This window comes from Enoplosus armatus, chromosome 6 (assembly GCF_043641665.1).
Source record: "Enoplosus armatus isolate fEnoArm2 chromosome 6, fEnoArm2.hap1, whole genome shotgun sequence".
Classification (NCBI taxonomy): Eukaryota; Metazoa; Chordata; class Actinopteri; order Centrarchiformes; family Enoplosidae; genus Enoplosus; species Enoplosus armatus.
The window spans coordinates 5,208,698-5,227,007 of NC_092185.1; the positions used below are offsets into that span (position 1 = coordinate 5,208,698).

General features: G+C 42.4%; 1 protein-coding gene across 2 annotated transcripts in view; it reads left to right on the forward strand.

The window, feature by feature from the left end:
* The first annotated feature begins 1,223 nt into the window (after positions 1-1,223).
* lsp1a (lymphocyte specific protein 1 a) overlaps positions 1,224-18,310 on the forward strand; it is a 37,416-nt gene continuing 20,329 nt past the window's right edge. The window contains exons 1-5 of one of the 2 annotated variants that reach the window (XM_070907305.1): positions 1,224-1,577; positions 13,113-13,259; positions 15,952-16,351; positions 17,110-17,252; positions 17,680-17,920. In XM_070907305.1, the coding sequence (XP_070763406.1) occupies positions 1,519-1,577; positions 13,113-13,259; positions 15,952-16,351; positions 17,110-17,252; positions 17,680-17,920 (990 nt within the window). In that variant the 5' untranslated portion in view covers positions 1,224-1,518. The remainder of the gene's footprint in view (positions 1,578-13,112; positions 13,260-15,951; positions 16,352-17,109; positions 17,253-17,679; positions 17,921-18,310) is intronic. The other variant, XM_070907306.1, reaches the window with a different exon arrangement.

Below are 18,310 nucleotides of genomic sequence, written 5' to 3' on the forward strand. Positions count from 1 at the left end.
CGTAAACTAAAGTCTTACAGTGGAAAATAAATTTGCGTCTGTTAAATGACGTTACAAGTCACAATCGTTGGTCACAGTTCATATGTTCACTTGACGCTTTTTGTCTTCACGGCACATTTCCAATATTGTTTTACAGGCCCAAAACTAAATTTTATTGTAGTACGTAAAGACATAGACATATTTGTATCCACTAAATACTACATTTCCGAATAGCTCTTTCAAAAATATACAAAGCATGGGAAGATAGAAGAGCGAATAGACACGCTGGCTGAAAAAACAGCAGTGAGGACACCTGTAACATGCCTGCTACTCCAATATTATATATTTTTTTTTCATTCTAGTTTTTACTTTTCAGTTTGTGCACAGATTAAATAAATGAGATGCAAGGTAATTGGTGAGCTTTAGAGGTGTTGGTAGGTGTATTTTGAATTTTTGACTTCGGACAGGCTAGCTGTTTCAAACCTTCTTCCAGTCTTTATGCTAAGCTAGGCTAACCACACCCTGACTCCAGCTCCGTACTCAGACGTGAGATTGATATCCATCTGAACGTATCATTCTCAGAAAGAAATGCTCCCCCAAAAAAAACCAAAATGTTGAAATATTCACTTGTAAGCAAATCTCTTTAGATACTTAATGAATGACTTACATTCTACTGCTGATGTTTCAATACTTTTACATAGAGTTAATACAGGACTTGACTTGATTTGACTTGTATCGGAGCATTTTACATTATGACTTTCATACTTTCACTTCTTAATGCCTGCAGCAGAGAGCAATAACAAACATCCTCCTTTCACGTTGTTGTCCTGCTGCTGCTGTTCTGCTAATCTACTGGAGGGAGATTGAAATGTTGGGTAGAAGACGGGGATTGTTCAGTAGTGGATTTTTGGGGGGGGGTCTCGTCTTTCATTCCCCCTCAGGGAAGACCACATGACCCGGCATAACAGAGAAAGGCAGCAAAGAAAGACAGCAAAAAGAGAGAGAGAGATGTTGGGCCCCGCTGCTCTGAGCTCTTCAATGAAAACCACATGTAGGACAGAGGGAGGGGTGTGAGGTGTGTGTGTGTGTGTGTGTGTGTGTGTGTGTGTGTGTGTGTGTGTGTGTGTGAGGGAGCGAGAGAGGGGGGGTGAGTGTAATGACTAAAAACCCAGCCTCCGAGAGAGAGAGGAGGGAGTCACTCTGAGCTCCGCTGACATTCCCAACAAGCATTGCAGGGGAGGAAACTGTGTGTGATATACAACAAAAGTGTGTGTGTGTGGGAAGAGGCTTTAAAAGCGTAACACACACTCTCACACACATCATAACTTTGAGCTCTGGGTTTCGGTGCGGCTGCAGGACAGAAAGCTGCCTTCAGTGTCGAGGTGGAAACTGAAAAGAAGAAGAGGAGAAAGTTGCTCTGAGCGGCTGGTGTCTGATCTGTTTTATTTCTACCAGAGGGAGAGGAGAAGAAGAAGAAGAAGAAGAAGAAGAAGAAGAAGAAGAAGAAGAAGCAGGAGAAGAAGAAGAAAAGAGGCCAACATGTCCAACGCTCTGCTGAGGAGAAACTCCAGCAAACAGGGTTTACAAAACCTGATGAGGTATGTGGTCGATCTTTTTCTGCTGCAGGTTTCTGTTTGTTTCTGTTGTAACACACAGAAAGAAGCAGCTCAGGTTAATATTTGAACACCACACACACTTCAAAAAACACACACTTACATCACACATACACTGATTCAGTTTCAGGAAAATTTATCTGACTCTTTATTTTTATTCTTAAGGTGAATTTTCCCCTGAAACCTGGAGGGAAAAAAACAAAGCATTTCATATCTGCATATGAGGATGAGGCGGATATTTGAAGTGTCTTTGTGGTAAACACGTCTGTCTAAATGGGAACAGTGGGATTACTGGGAGTGTTTTTGGGTCACGCAGGGTTTTGGGAGGATTTTGGGGGTTTGAGTCGACTTACCTCCACTCACATTAATTAATCATAACAAAGGAACATTATTAAAAAAACATTTTGCGCAGTAATCTTTATTATTTTCCTTTTTAAACACAGTCACAAGCATGTTTAATTAGTGGCAAAAATCAGCTAAATCAAGGCAGGAAATGTAAGTGAGGAGGATCCTAGTTGCCTCTCATCTGTGAGTGCAGACTAACTGGGAGGTTCGAGGCGAGCTGGACGCCCGAGGCTTCTCGGTTTCACAGAGAGGGGAAGTGGTGTCGGTGACCGAGGTGTCAGAGGTGAAAGGTCGCCTGAGTCGGTCTTTTGTTTCTGGGTGCTTTCGGGTGGCGGCACGTCCTGTCTTTTGGGGAAGATTGTTTTTATCCTGTGTCAGGTTCCAGTTTGACTCCTCAGTGGTTTTGTAACAGAGGAGATAAGACGTATTGTAACGTGGGGATTTTTTCGAGATGGTCATTGTGTCAGATGAGACGATCATAAGGCGTTTTCGGACCAAACAGTTCTGGGGACTCCCTGAGAACTAGATACCTTTAAGGGCTTTTTTTTTTGGTTTGCATTCACACCGCCAATAGGAACGCCGAAGTGACGAAGTTGGCATGGCAACGTCACACACAAGATTTTTATATTTCTCTTTGACGAGTCAAAATCATGTATTTCCCCCGTCGCATATGCGCTCAATGAAGCCAGGACTTCACTGTCGGTCCATTTGTCCGTGTTTTGGTAAATTTTCTTAAGGCTACCGTCATGAGCTGTTACACAGGCACTCAACGTACACTTCACGTCACTCGAGGTTCCTCTTGTCTACTCTGAAATAAGAGCTAAAACGTCCCTCAAAACAGCGTTCTTAGAACTACGATTGTTCTCAGAGTGTGAACACAATAAACAGAGGCAGGATCCTCCAACTGTTCTTAGAACTATGAAAAAGTTCCTCCAGTCTAAAGACGCATACTGAGTTGTAAATTGTTGCCACGACTTGGCCGAGAGATAGTGCAGACTACATCGACCAATCAGAGCACTCCGTCTTTCATCCGGTCAGCAAGACTGACTTAGCTGTTCCACTTCACCGCACCAACAACGTTATTTGCTTTCTGGCAGAGCGTTAGAAGAGAAGATCGATACCACCCTCACATCTGTCCATTAAATCTGAAGCTCCAGGTAGCAGCCGGTTAGCAGCTTAGCTTAGCACAAAGACTGGAAACGGGGAAACGGCTACCCTGGCTCAGTCCAAAGGTGCACCTCTAAAGTTCACTAATTAACACGTTACATCTCCTTAGTTTAATCTGTACAAACAGATATGAGTGGTATTGATCTTCTCATCTAACTCTCCGATAGTTGTTGGCAGTTGAACGTCCTGTGAAGACTTCTTCTAGTTCAGCCGTCTGTCGATCTGCTGGTCCACCACACTCTTTAGTGAAATATCTCAACGACTGTTGGATGGGTTGTCATTAAATTTCCATTTGTTAAGCACTTCAGATCATGACAGGAGTCCTCTAAAACTAATGACTCAGCTGCTCTTTGGGATTAATGGCAAATTCAGACGACACGATGACATCATCGGGAAAATAAACGAGTTTCAGTCATGACAATTTGTTTTTGTTGGGTCTGTTCGTGTCGATCGTGTTTAGGATCAGGGCCTACAAGCCTTGGGTGTATTTCTGACTGTTTTCAGGTCTGTCTTATTTTGAAAATGTATTCATGAACGTCGGGTTTGTGTAGTTTTCTCTGTTTCACATCAGGTCCAAAATGTTTTCGAGACTTCTAGTCTAAGATTACTCCAGTTCCAGTTTCGATTCATCAGATGCTGGCAAGTGTGTGAATCTTTGCGGACTTGAATGTAAAACCAGAAAGACGGTGACTTTCCAATTACTCAAGAGTTCTTCTTCAGAAAGCTGATGCGTGGATTTGTCACAGCCTGTGTTAAAGCCTTTGAGTTATTGACCTGTGAGCCTGCTCGGGGTGTCTCGGTGAGCCTGGAGGTGTTATAATCAGTGAGCTCGATGTAAACCTCTGAGTCACAGTGAGAACGGAGGTCGGGCTGTATGTTTACGAAGCAGATAACAGCTGGAGGAGGCGGCGTCTCGCTGTGATTCAGTCCGCTCAGCAGATGGCATCAGTCTGGCTGACATCACTCCAGAAACACTCTCACGACGAAGGCATCTGAGCTTTACATCCGCCGTCCACGTCAGACGGCGTGATTCACTCTGCACTTTCAGGCTGTTAGAGCTGTTAAGGAGTTTAGTTTAATCCAGGCTGTGTTGTTTGTAGGGTCGTTTCCTGTAGCTACATTTTGAGCTATAATTGCTTATAAATTTGGTTTATTGTCGTTAGAAACGCCCCGATTTCACTTTTAGGGATTCAGAAAATTCAAATGGTTTATATGTTGAGTTTGAAAGTTAAGTTCATTCTTGACTTTGAGCCGTTAGCAAAACAATCTCACCACAAAGTCAATTTAGTAGGACTTTTAGAGCTTTTGATCAACAATATTCTTTGGCAGATGCAGTTCACTCTGTCGTCATGGATTTGAAGATGTTTAAATTCCCATTGCTGTAATAACTTCTTGTCCATGCTGAGATTGAAAGTTCAGCCTTTACATGAGTTCGACGTCTGTATATTTAGAAGTTGTTTTGAACTTTTCCAGTCCAGTTCATTTATTTCACAGCTTTAGTTACTTTTCAGTCTGTCTGTACATGTCATGAGGACATCACTAGTGTCATTCTGACCTTGTTGAGATAACTGAAGTACATTTACCTGCCTTTTGTTGTTTGTTTGAAAATATTTGGGGTTGTGGCCAAGTCACCTGACCAGTTTTGTTGTCTGTAACAGTTTGATGCTGAACATTTCCAACAAAAGTCTGTCTAGCCAACAAACTACAACACTGGCTGTATCACAAAGTGATACTGCTGCTCAGTGAGGAGGTATTTTCATATTTACCTGTGTAACATCATCTTTGCAGTATCACAGTATCGGCTGTAACATCACGCACGAACACGACATCATCAGAAAGTGTCGCTGACTCAAATCCGAAACATGCTGTTATCAGATTGTGTGCCATTCTTCGCAGCGGGTCAAGGCAGGCAGGGCTGTTTTTAATCAGCCCCCGGCCTGGCCTGGCCTGGCCTGGCCCGGCTCAGTCCTCGGTGGTGATGTCATCCAGGAGGCATACCTGCTTCAAAACAAACTGACTGATGTGACCTCTGACCCCTGAATCCCCCACACATGGGTGGGTGTCCTCGGTGTTTACGATACGGGGAGATAAGAGACTGAGGAATGTTTTTGGGGGGAGGTGGAGTTAGCTGATGAGTGATGGGGGTGCTGAACTCTCCGTCCCTCTGCAGGTTGTCCGCATTAAAAGGACGGAGAGAAAGTAAACAGAGAGGGGTTTCCTGTTTCCAGGAGTCGTATCTGTGAGAGCAGATGACAGGTTTTTATCTCTCGACTTCAGTATGATGACGTGATGAAAACACAGACAGCAGAAACTCCTCTCTGGTAGATACTGTACATCTTTGGTGAACTGATTTCTCAATTTGTGCACTGAATAAACAGAATTTCATACTCCCAATGTAGTAAGATGCACCCTTAAAAGTACCAGAGATATTTTATTCCACACATTCTTCTTCCTGGTCAAAACCTGGCACCTGCATTACCCACAATGCAACTGACAGTTTGGTCGGAGATTCAGGTGTGTTATGCTAGCAGGGACGAAGATATGTTGATATACTTCAGCTTTTCGTCACATTAGGTTAACCACTGATTGAACTGGAGGGTGCCAGTACTCTGAATCAGCAGCTGCACCACATGTGGTTTTTATCTTAGAAAGTACATGTTGGTATCACTACTGTACTGTACTGTACTGTACTGTCCACGTGAAGTATAATCAGATTCAGATTCATGAGGAGCACACAACAATGTTGCAAGCATTTACTTTTAAAATAATCAGTTGATGGAGTTTCCTTCAAGTCAGATTTTTTTGTTTGTTTTGACATTCTGAATATATTTCAACAACAATATATGTTTTTTTAAACTGTTTTGGTTTTGGCTTGGTTAAGGCTGAGACTAAAGTCATAGTGTTATGCAATACGATGGACAACATGGGGTGAAAAATCAGATATGCTGATGAGAAGCGCCCCAATTTTGCTGTAAAGCCTTTAATAATACCGCGGATGTCATCCACTTCATAGAAACTCATCTTCAAGATTCTGGAGTTCTTCATTTATACAGAAGATAGATGGGAGAGGGTAACATTCAAAGGCATCAACTATTAATTTATGGGAACAAATTAAGTAATTTAAGGGCATTAATTACTAATGTGGGAACTATATCAAAAATGGTATGGACCAGAATACTTTCCTAACTTCTCTGGTCTCAGGATTTTGGTTTATTTAGGTTCACATTGAGCGATCACATGAAGGTATTTTCTTCCCTGGTGTCCTCGTCAACTTCTTTTAAACTTCTCTCGATCCAAAAACCCTGAGTTGTTTGCAGTCCTTCGGGATGAATGTTTTTTCTTGCGGGTTCATTCTGACGTGTTGGAAAATGACTGTTCATCTCATTCCTGTCCTCCAGTTAAAGCCTGTGTGCAAACAAACCTGCAGGGTTCCCAGACTTCAGGGATCTGTAGGAAATGTGCTGCAGCCCATTTGTGCTCTGCATGGGGGGCAGGCACCCAGACATGCAGCCATAACAGGGTGATTACTGTCTGCTCGATGTCTCAGGGGGGCTTGTTGGACTTCTGGTCGTGACAACTGGTGTCTGGTCATTGTTGTGTCCAGTATACATACAGCTAGTGTTCAGCTTTTTCCTGAAACGTAGGAATATAATCTCAGCCCTCGTCACAGTGACCATCATTGCATTACTTCTTAATTTCTTTCTCTTTCCTTTAAAATCAGGCTCAGTTTCCTCTGCTGTCGCAGATAAGGAAAATACATGTCTGTCTAAAATGTCTGAATTGGGCTGACAAGCACACGAAAGTGAAACCTTTATTATTATTGTTCAGTCATTCAGTGAAAAGACATCTGGACGGTTTAGTCTGTTTAATAATCTAATTCAGGGATACTAAACATTCTGGGTTGAATGATTTTAGGGGCCCAGAGCTGGACCTGGAACATGCCAGGCATATCAGACATTTATTGTGTCAGTGCTGTTGTCAGGGTGAGCAACATTTCGAGCAGCATCTTTTGATTCAGAAACTTTTCTGGAAAACTCCTATGAAGCAGAGAGAAACACAAGCCAAGTTTCTTTCCCTGGTTTCCCTCTTGATCCCTGACAGCAGAGGAAACTGATCCCAGATTGAGCCCCAAAAAGATCCAGCAAAGCGCTGTTTTTTAGGAGGGTAATACAACTTGAGCTCAATTTTTGGAAAGGAATTAATAAAAAGACTACCGGTCTACAGCCATGCTAGCAGCTCTGTGAGGCTGTACAGCACATAGCCATAGCCATATTCACCACTTAGTTTAGCATGTTAGCCTACTATCATTTGCAGGTTATAAACTACGTAGGTAAGAATGATAGGAATGTTTCTACTTTGGCAAGTACCTCGTCCTACATTAAAGTAATGGACAATTTTGACCTGATGATGGCGCTAGATGAAGCGTTAAGAGGCCACCAAAGAGATTACAATTCGTCCCAAAAGGAACGTCTCAACCAAATTTATTGGCAATCCATCCAATATTTGCGCTAGAGAAAAAGTCAGGGGATGTCCAGAATCATTAAGATGTATCTTCTGGGAATCGTGAATGTCTGTCCCAAATTCTGTCCCAATCCATTACGTAGATGTTGAGATATTTCAGTCTGGACTAAACTGGTGGGCCGTCCAACGACTGACCTGCTGACATTGCCATTCCTAAAAACTAAAACTGTATTATTCTCTTCTTCATTGCACCACGTGTTACCAGTAAAAATGGGGAGATATGACAATGTTCCTGTCCATTTTAAAACCACTGGACAGTGATGGTGAAGCTCCAGAAGCTGTGGTAAAGCAGTAACTGTGTGAAACATGAAAACAGCCGTTGTCTGTTGTGGGCAGGTTAAAACCTTTGACTCTTTCTTCACAACTCGTCTAGCGACTCCAGCGACTTTTTTTCTGGGAAGTGGCGTCTTTTTGTTGTTTTGTTGTCAGAGTGATTCAGTGCCCTCCGCTGCCCTGACTTGTTTCAGCACAACAGTGACTTCATCTCACAAACGTCTTCCCACCGTCCTCATCTGTCCCGTGGAGCCTGGCGGGCTTTCAGACTGAAAGGAAACCGTGTTATTATTGTGTCATTCAACCGAGTCATCCCGCCGATGACAGCATGGGTGCTTACAAAAGAGCAGCTGAGGCCTTTAATACTTTTAACCTTTTTCCTCCTGACAGTGAATCCCTCTTTCACTCTCGTTCCGGTGAAACGTTGCCGGACAATAAAGCTGAAGCCTGAACAAGTGCAGACAGATAGAGACCAACAATATGTGGTTTAGATGGTCGGTTGGCAGGTGGTGTAGCTTTTATCTGGTTTGTGTGTCGGGTTTCTGGTGGTTGCTGTTGGTGATCACAGAACTGATGGTTTCTTTTTCGTTTAGAACATTTTTGTGCCGCAAATCTGCGAGCAACCAGCTGTGTCTCCAAAACACTGGGAAACTGTTTGTTACTTATAGAAACAGTCCAACATTTTTGGGATACCATTTATCATTTTCTTTGCCATGTTTCCCCAGAGTCAGACGAGAAGATGGATATCAGTTTCATCTCTGTGTGTCCTGGTAGCCTAGCTTAGTACAAAGACTGAAAGCAGGGGGAAATTGTTTTGCCTCGCTCCATCAGAGAAGTACACCTTCCAAGAACTCATTCATATCCCATTTATACGTTGTGTAGGTGTAGAAATATAATCATATAAAAGAGACAAACACCCATTGGGGGACAGTGACTGCATACAGTCCTGTCCTCATAGTAGGGTTGTTGGTTTGAGCTCTATCTGAACTCTCTGCTGTCAACTAAACCCAGCTGACTACATGGATTAGCTTGTTAGCTAACCTCCATTAGACCTGGACCTGCAACAACATTTCCTTATTATGTTGCAAATTGATAAGCATTGCTTTGAAGGCTGTTTTTCATCCATCTTCTTCTTTTCCTCTTATTTGTTCATATTTCTCTTCTTGTTGTTATAGGGTATATTTAACGTACAATATAACTGTGGAAATGTTTCTTTGGTCACAGTCATTGTGAGACCACATTTCCAAAAATCCAGTTTTCCGAAAACAAAAGATGTTTAAAGACTTTTTAAGGTTGTACAATTTCACCAGCAGTTCTCTGGTCTCATGTTGACTTTTCAGCTCAGGTGTGTCGACTGACGGGTTAAACCTTCTGCCAATCACTCTGACCTCCAGGGTTCAAGGGCACATTGTCAGCCTTTATCTAAGGAAACCTTCACGGAGGCAGCGTGCTCAGTCTTGCCTCTGGTGTCAGTTTACAGAGAGACGACAACACAAGACCACAGAAAACCTGCTCGACTCCCGCTGAGGAAGTGAAAGTGTTCAGTTCATGTTGTTGTGATTGGAGAGTGTCTGGAGAGGCGTCATTAGCCCGATAAAGTCCAGACCGGCCCTCAGGGTTTTGGACGAGGGGCAATATTTCTGCCCTGCTGCGATGATTAGATGACACGAGCGAGAAAGCCAGCTTTGGTTTTTGATAAAACACAGGGCGAGATGGAGGAAGTAAAGCTGCCGGTAATCCCGGTACTTTAGAATCACTCTGAGAGGAGATTAATCATTTAGTCTGAATCAGATGTTTGAGACGGTGCCAAGCATGACAAAATCCCACAGCGCTGATTGCAGAAAGGAGACGTGATGAGGAGGCAGAGGAGGGAGAGTTTAGCTCAATCAGTCTGCTGCAGCTTTCAACACCCAAACTGCTGACAATAGACAAACCAGCAACCAGAGCCTGTTTTTATACACCACCTACGCTCCACTGTCAGGGCTCACACAGACACACAAAATACTTCTTTGGTGATTGTAGGTCAGAATTAATATTTGAGTTTGAAGATGCCAATAAGATAGATATTAACAGTAATTTGTTTAAATGCCACACACTGTTGGAAAGTTTCCTAACTTTCTTTAAGAAACATTCCTCTTATTACGTTTTACATGCAGCACACATGATATGCTTATATGATTTATGATGCAGTACTATACTACTACTCTACCCAGTAGTATACAAAGTCCCTAAAATTTGCTCCACATTGACGAACTACAACATTAAAATGCTCTTACGTGTATTTGTTAGAGATTAAAACAGAATGATATATATTGTATAATATAACACTTTGAAAGGAGCCATCCTGCATAATGACTACTTTTACTACTAATACTTTAAGTACATTTTGCCGATAATACTTGTTGATGTACTTATAATTAAGTAACATTTTTAATTCAGGGCTTTTACTTGTAATAGAGTATTTCTACGCTGTGGTATTACTAGTTGTACTTAAGTAAAAGAGGTCTGAAACCAAACTAAATGTTAGCTAACTTAACTACTGCTGTGTAACTGACGCTGACTTTATAACTCTTTGTCTACTTGTACTACTGTTAGGTTACTTTAGCATTGTACTGTAATTACCACTTGTGACCACAGTGGCCGCCAAAGACTGGCTGGCTTAAATGTGTTTTGAAGACAACGTGGATGGATTTTAAACATTAAACGATAACTTCCAGGAAGCTTTTATTTTGAAAGCCAACTGTTTCTGTAACTGCCGTCCTGTCTGACGCTGAGTGAAGCGTCCTGACCGCTGCCTATCTGCTGCCTCCAGCAACTCTAAAACAAATACTGTTTGCTCTGAGTTTCACATCAGTGAAGCATCCAGCTGTTCATTGGCCTCTCCACCTTCGTTCCTTCACTCACTTCCTGTCTGCTCGTCCTCCGCCTGTCCACAGGAAGGACGGAGGGAAAAATGGAGGAGGAGGAGGAGGAGGAAGTGATGCTGATGCTGACAAGTGAAGAGCTTATCAGTATCCTGACTCGCCCACATCTCAGATATTTTGGGTATTTTGCCAGCTGTTGAAAAAACAACCGAGCCAATCAGAGCTTAGTAGGCGGGATTGAGAATGGGGTCGTCATCTTGTTGTGCCAGAGCCAGAAAAATGGCTGCCACTACTGATATTCAAACAGCAGCAGGTAGATACTGCAAAATTGCTGCTTGTGTTTATACATGTAGCAACTTGTCATCTTTAGATTGTGTTTATTTCAGGATATTTACTTTGAAAAACAACATGATAAAGGGAAAGACTGCAAAAAGTCTAATGTGATAAAAGTTGTAAAACTATCTACAGTGACGGAGAGCAGTGATGGAGGTGCAGGAGATGAACAGGAATTCAAATCATACTGAAGTCAAACTACTCAAGATGATGAATTTTGTCATTTATGAATCAGTTTTGTGCAAAACATCTCAGAGAGGAGGGGTCGCTGCAGCGTGTAACTACATATAAACTGGACCTGAGAGGTTGTAAAGATGAAAGTTTCCTCTGTGATGATGCCGAGGGTCAGAGGTCACAGCATGCCCCTCCTACATCGATCTGTCCGTTAAAGAAAATGGAGGAACAGATGGAGTCTTGGAGCCTCTATGGATCTATTAGTGACCCAAAAGCCAAATGTGAGTTTAGTAACTCAACACCTGAGCAGCCACATGGAGCTTATTGACCTGTTAGTCCTCAAACCGTCTCCACTGAGGATGAAACAGGAGCAACAACAACACAAGCCACAGACCAGGTTACAGTCGGGGATCTAAAAGGGCTTTTGATATTCTCAGAATTTCAGAGTAAAAGCTTCTCAGAAAAGTTAGCTCATAGAAATCAACACAGGTTGCACCTCAAACCCCTTTAAGTTAAACTGTCACGACCACAGTAGGAAAATAGTAAAACTTAATAAAGTGACACAAAACCAAACATGATTACAGATCCAGAAGTCCTTCCTTTCATTTCCTTAAATCACAACTCCTAAAGCTGATTAGCTGATTGTCAAACAAACAAGAAAATGTGTAACAACATTTAAAGTGAACAACGTACAGCTGAGATGAGGAACTGGGGATTATAGCTCCTGGTGTCGCTCTGAAGGGCATTGCTGAGCAGAGCATTCATGCCTGTGTGTGTGTTTGCCGCTGTCTCCGGATAAATAAAGATTAACAGTGTTTGTAATAAATGCTGTGATGTCATGCTGACATGAGGTGGAGAGCACGAGTGTTTATCCTGCAGATAAACAGTCGTTTCTTGTCCGCCGCCTGGCAGATGTTCCCCTGGCCGGATCTCAGCTTCTTCACAACTCAACAGACTCTTTGTTGAGACAGCGAGGAGGCCCGAGAGACGGCGAAGAGTCGGGAGTCTGTGTGTCGTGTGTTACACTTGACAAATGTTTCTCATTTAAGCTTTTATTATTTCCCAACCACCAGTGATGAAAGACTGTGAGGAGCAATACCACAGTGGAAAAGTACTCATTACATGTAAAAGTCAGCATTTGAGTGATCCCTTCTGTAAGTTTCCAGAAATGTTGGGGATGTTGTTTTTATTTTGTTCTGAGGTTTTTCATTGAGTCCATTAATTTAATTCCAAAAATTGTGGATATGAGGTTCACAGTTCATGTGTCTCATTTCTGACTGCTGAAACAATTCAGCGGTTTGTCAATTAGTCGATCAACAGAAAATGAATCTGCAACAATTTTGAGAACTGATGAATCCTTTAAGTGACTTCTCAAGCAAAACATTTTCTATTTCCAGCTTCTTAAAAGTGGTTAAACTGTTGACAAAGCCAGCAATTAGAAGATGTCACCTTCAGTTAATCGATCATTAGCAGCAGGCCTTGCAATTGGAAGATTGGATTAGGTCATTTCTGATTGGCTGTTTTGTCTCCAATCTGATCCTTTGTAGGATTATCTATGACTGTAGAAGTAGGGAAGAACTGGGAGAATGGTAACTGGATGGAGTAGACATCTTGTAGTATATACATACAGTATATGGAATATCCCAACAAGCAGATTTTTACCCAACAACAGTGATATTTTCTCTTTAAATCGGTTAAATCACAAAAATGTGATGGAGTAAAACCATTACATTTAAGGTAAAGTACTGACACATTTGAGTTTTACTTCAGTAATGAACTGGAGTAAAGGTACTCTGTTACTTCCCACCTTTGCTAACTGCACTGTGTGCTCCCTCCTCTCCAGGCTGACGGCTCAGAGGAGCATCGAGGATGCCGAGGAGGTGGAGAGGGAGCGTCGTCGGAGAGCTCGAGAGGCCACAAGCTGGACGGACGGCGGCTCGCTGCCCGGAGAGTCTTCACCGGAAAACGAGACGCCGGCAGAGGAGAGCATGTAAGCACTGAGACACTGAGACTCATTCAGAACTGTTTCACATAAATATGTAGAAGAAACTTTATTCATGCAGCACTTTTCAAATCAAAGTTACAAAGCTTTACATGGCTGAACCAGGATTAAAACATTTCAGGAGGCAATGAGGCAAACAAGGTCAGATAATTGGAATAATACAAACATGAAATAAAATAAGATAAAAACAATAACAATGACATAATAAGAATTAAAAGATGTCAAGTTTCCTTTAGGATTTCAAGGAAATGAGGAAAAATGCAAATATGACATCAGACAGTGGTTGAATTCCTGGTCCATGTAATCATGGGAACCCAGGAAGTTATTAAGTGCAGAACATTATTCATTCACTTCCCTCGTGTCCAACGACTTCCTGTACAAGCTGCTAACGGTGTGACTGCGATATATATTATTTTCTGGTGATAACTGCAAGTTTAAACAATTAGTCGTCATGTTTCCCAGCTCGTCGCTCCTCGTCGCGCACACATTCGCTGGTTTACGGGGTTTCACGGATGTCTGGTTACATAAAACAAATGTTTCCATTGGGAAAAGCTGCAAACAACCTCTTCGTGTTGACATGAAGACGAACACACAGCTGCCTTCTCATTACACAACCTCCAAAGAATGTTTACGACAGAGCATCTCGAGGGAAAACCACCACCATGTCAAAGCTTGTGGCATTTCAGCCGACTTTTAATTTCAGACACTTAATTACAGCTTGCACCTCCAACACCTTCCCCTCGGTCACATCACAGGCTCAGCTGGCTGCGGTGACTCGACGTGAGGTAGCTCCACTGCAGCCTGTAATTGAAAGGTTTTCTCTACAAGACGCAGCGGTGATGTAATGCTGTTTTGAAAGTTTCCTGCATGATTTCCTGCCTCAGAGGTCAACTGCTGGATCCACCAATGTTGGCTGAAGTAACCGCTACCTCTATCTTCTGCCCATGAGGTTTTGCTAAAATTAAATTGTCCAGTTACATCTGTCCATCGATCAACCAACAATGTATTAGTCCGTCTCTCAATACTTTCTGACTTCCTGTCTGTGGCTATCAGCTCAAAGCCCATTGGTTCCTAATAGACATAAATTAATTAAAAACACCTCACAAATATATAGTTTCAATTAAAAAAGGTTCAGTAATTTCCTAAAACAGCTGCTCACTTTAGTCTTTATCAAACAAACAGAGGGAAATAATGCATTTGTTGGGGACTATTTTCAGCGGCGGATTAATCCACATTTGGTGCTCTAGTGAGTATTTGGGGCAGCAGGACGTGTATGTAGGATTGAGTCAAAATAATGTTAATGGCTCTAGCTAGATTCTGTCATTGTCTGATCAATGTGTCGGGACATTTTGTTAGGTAAAGCTTTGGTCTCTTGTCCAGTTCAGGTTTGGTTATTTTCTAATGTAATTTATGAAGAAATGTTTTCTTGTTGATTCAAATCATCTGAGTCATGCGTTGCGAGTAGAGACCCTCCACAAGAGAGTAACCAATATGTCACATTAGCCTGGTGAACTGATTGTCAGTAATGGATTAAAAAGAGGTTTTCCGACATCATCATTTGTTACAGCAAATCCCACAAAATGACATCTGTTTACGTTCAAGTGGCGAAGCCCTCTAGCGGCCAGTTTCCATTTCCTGTTTTGACTGGTTGTTATTTCAGCTGTGGCGGAGGCTAATCCTTCATTTGTCAGCTGCAGTCTGCTGCTAATGGCTCTGTGATTACAGAAGCTAATCAGTGGAGAAACATATTAACCCCCCACTCTGTTTAATCTGCTCCACTCAGTGAGGAGACGTGTTTGGATCGAACAGACAACACTGATACGTTTCAGCTGTTGAACAGGGAGAACGTACAGGTGGAAACGGCAATCTGACGGTTTTTGGTGTTTCTTGAGTACAAACAGTCAAATATTTTGTCTTGATGTTGGTGGAGCTATCTATCCTCTGGGGATTAAGAGTATCCACACCAGATGTTGTGGTAATCTGGCAGGTAGTTGTGAGGATATTTTACTCATCCTGTGATGATGATTCCAGATAATTTTAATGTTTACTGTACAGTGTTATTTTCTCCTCCCTGTCATCGTCCCCACGCTGCGCTGAAAGGCTCCTTAGTAAAATCACTTAATGCCTTTTGACGGACAGAAACTGAGCTCTGCTCCTGCAGACCAGATCAGACCTGCTGTCAGGAGCCCAACCGTCACTTCTAAAGTGACTTATTTCAGGACTAATGACCCTTGAGCTTTTCAAGAGTAAAATCAACAAACCTCCACCAGGAGAGACTTTCTTGTAAACACTAAAGTCATCTAAGTGCTCAAACAGCTGAGCAGAGTGTCTCATCCCGACTAACTGAAAGGAGAGATGAACTGTGTAATGGACTCGGACAAAGAGGGCAGGGCAGGCGCTGTGCCGTCCTTCATCGGTGCCGAATGTATTATTTCTCTGGGCTTGCCTGACATAACTGTTGCTATTTTCAAACAAAAGTATTCAAAACGCTCAAAATTTTAAATACTAATTAACAGTTTATAGAAATGTGCAGTAAAGTCAAATAAGAGCCACCTTTACATTCAGTCGTCAGAATAAAACAGCAACATATCATGTAGAAGGAAACCTTGAATACCTGCTGCTGATCAGTTAATTACTGTCAGTAAGCCGTCCTGACTCTCCTTTCTTGTCTTGTCCTCAGGTACGACGGCAGCCTGAAGCCGAGCAGCTCTCCGTCTCTGGAGGAGGACGAAGGCTTCAGCGACTGGACTCAGCGCCGAGAGAGACGAAGGCAGCAGCGCCTGCAGGAGCTCAGCCAAGGAGGCGAGGAGGACGAGGATGAAGAGGAGGTCACGTTAAACAAAGCTGCACCCGTAAAGACCGTCCAGGCCTCAGCCACGTCCTCCAGCCGACTCCAGAGACAGGAGCAAGTAGAGGTAGACACGACCAGGATGGAGATGGAGAGGAGGAAGGAACGTGAGGAGGAGGCAATTCGAGCTGAGAGGGTGAGGAGGGAGACAGAGAGGGAGGAGGAGGACAAGAGGAAGAGAGAGGAGGTGATGACCAGGAGGAAGGAGGAGATTCAAAGGCCGAATACTGAGGTACGGGTTCTTCACCGAGCATGTCAGGTTTTATTCATTCTTGACTAATCTCGAGTCTCAGATCTCAAGACCTTCAGAGTGAGTCCAAGTCAAGTCTCAAGGCATTCGAGACAAGACTAAACCTTATGTCAAGTTATTCAAGACAAGTCCAAGTATAGTCATTTGAGACAGGTCAAGTCAAGTCTAAAGTAATTCGACACAAGTCAAATTATTCGAGACAAGTCAGATTAAAGTGTTAGATAATTTGAGAAAAGTCCAGGCCAAGTCTCAAGTCATTCATAACAAGTTGGAGTCAATCTTCATAAGACAAGTCCGTAGTCCTTTGAGATGAGTCAAAGACAAGTCCGCGTCAAGTCTCAAGGCTTTTGAGACAAGTCCAAGTCAAGTTTGATGTAAAGTCTCATATTATTCTAGACAGGTTTAAAGTCTCGTGCCATTTTAGACTAGTCTGTGTAAAGTCTCAAGTAATTCAAGACAAGTGTCAAATCAAGTCTCAAGATCAGGTTTACGACAAGACTAAGTTGTATTTCAAGTTATTTGAGACAAATCCAAGTGAAGCCAGAAATCATTCAAGACAAGTCAGGAGTCAAGTTTCAATTTATGTGAAATAAGTCTGAGGTTCAGTCTCAAATCATTCTAAACAAGTCAAGTCATAAGTCGTTCAGGGTAAGACCAAATAAAGTCAAGTTCAGGTCTTTAAGGTCACAACATATATGAAAAGAAGATTCAATTCATTGTGTTGAACTTTTTATGTTCAGGTGGAGAAAAGAAAAGAAGTTAAAATCTCCTACACGTCCAAGGTTTTCCTTCACCAAGAACCGAAACACAGCAACGCCAATGGAGACGCAAGCAAAGAGGAAGCAACATCATATATGAACAACAAGACGAAAAGGTCCACCAGGTGTGTAGTGTGTTTTATTTGTGGTAAAAGTGAATACTTACCTTTGTTATAATGACAAATGTTTCGTCTTACCAGTCAACACAGCAGTAGATAATCATTTATCTGACAATATAAACAGAATTCAGTTTCAGCTTTCAGAAAGACAGAAAGTACTTGACTTGATTTGACTTTGACAAATAGTTCTGGCCAAATTGTGTACAATGGATTTCAATGGTACCACAGAATCAAGGCAAAACAAATCAATAGATATATAGAAGATCCATTCCCAGACAATTGTTGCTTTGCTAATAAAGCATTAAATTCCGGACATGAGGTGTCCATAGTGTGACATGGGCGGTTGGTTGGGCAGTAAATAAGCTAACAGACTCAGTTTAGGTCAATAATAAAAGCTAAAAGTTAATATTTAAAACCTCCCTGGTGTTTCTAGCAGAGCCGTGGAGCCAGAGGAGGCGGAGGCCATCCTGGAGACGGAGCAGCGTCTGGAGAAGATCCGGCAGAGCCTCCAGCAGAAGGAGAGCCAGGGGTTGGAGCAGCTGAGACACCGACAGGCCGAGGCCGAGCAGGAGCTGGAGGAGCTGAAGAAGAGGAGGGAGGAGAGACGTCGAGTCAGGGAGGAAGAGGAGCGTCGGAGGGAGGAGGAGGAGCGGCAACGGCTGACCAAAGAGGAGGTGATCATGCCTCATTAAAGTCTTAAAATATTTGCGGAGGCATTAGATGTTTACATGTGACTACAAGACCAAATTTAACAGAACAAAAGAACAAAAGCATCATATTGTTTATTGAAAGGAGAGTTTATGAGCCAGTGTGGCCTGTTAAAGCTTCCAACAGCTCCACCAAATCCCAAAATCTTCTCCAAAGCTTTTAAACTCAGAACATCGACAGTGAGCTGTGAGGTATTTTTCTGAGGCTTGTGGTGCTGTAACAAAAACAGGATACTGTGTCTTTAACCAATAATGTGAAGCAATAAAGCTCCTCTAATTAATATTTTAGATGAATAATTAATGAAGTGACAACATGTAATATAAAAGGGGGTTACTCATAATGACGAACGCACAGAA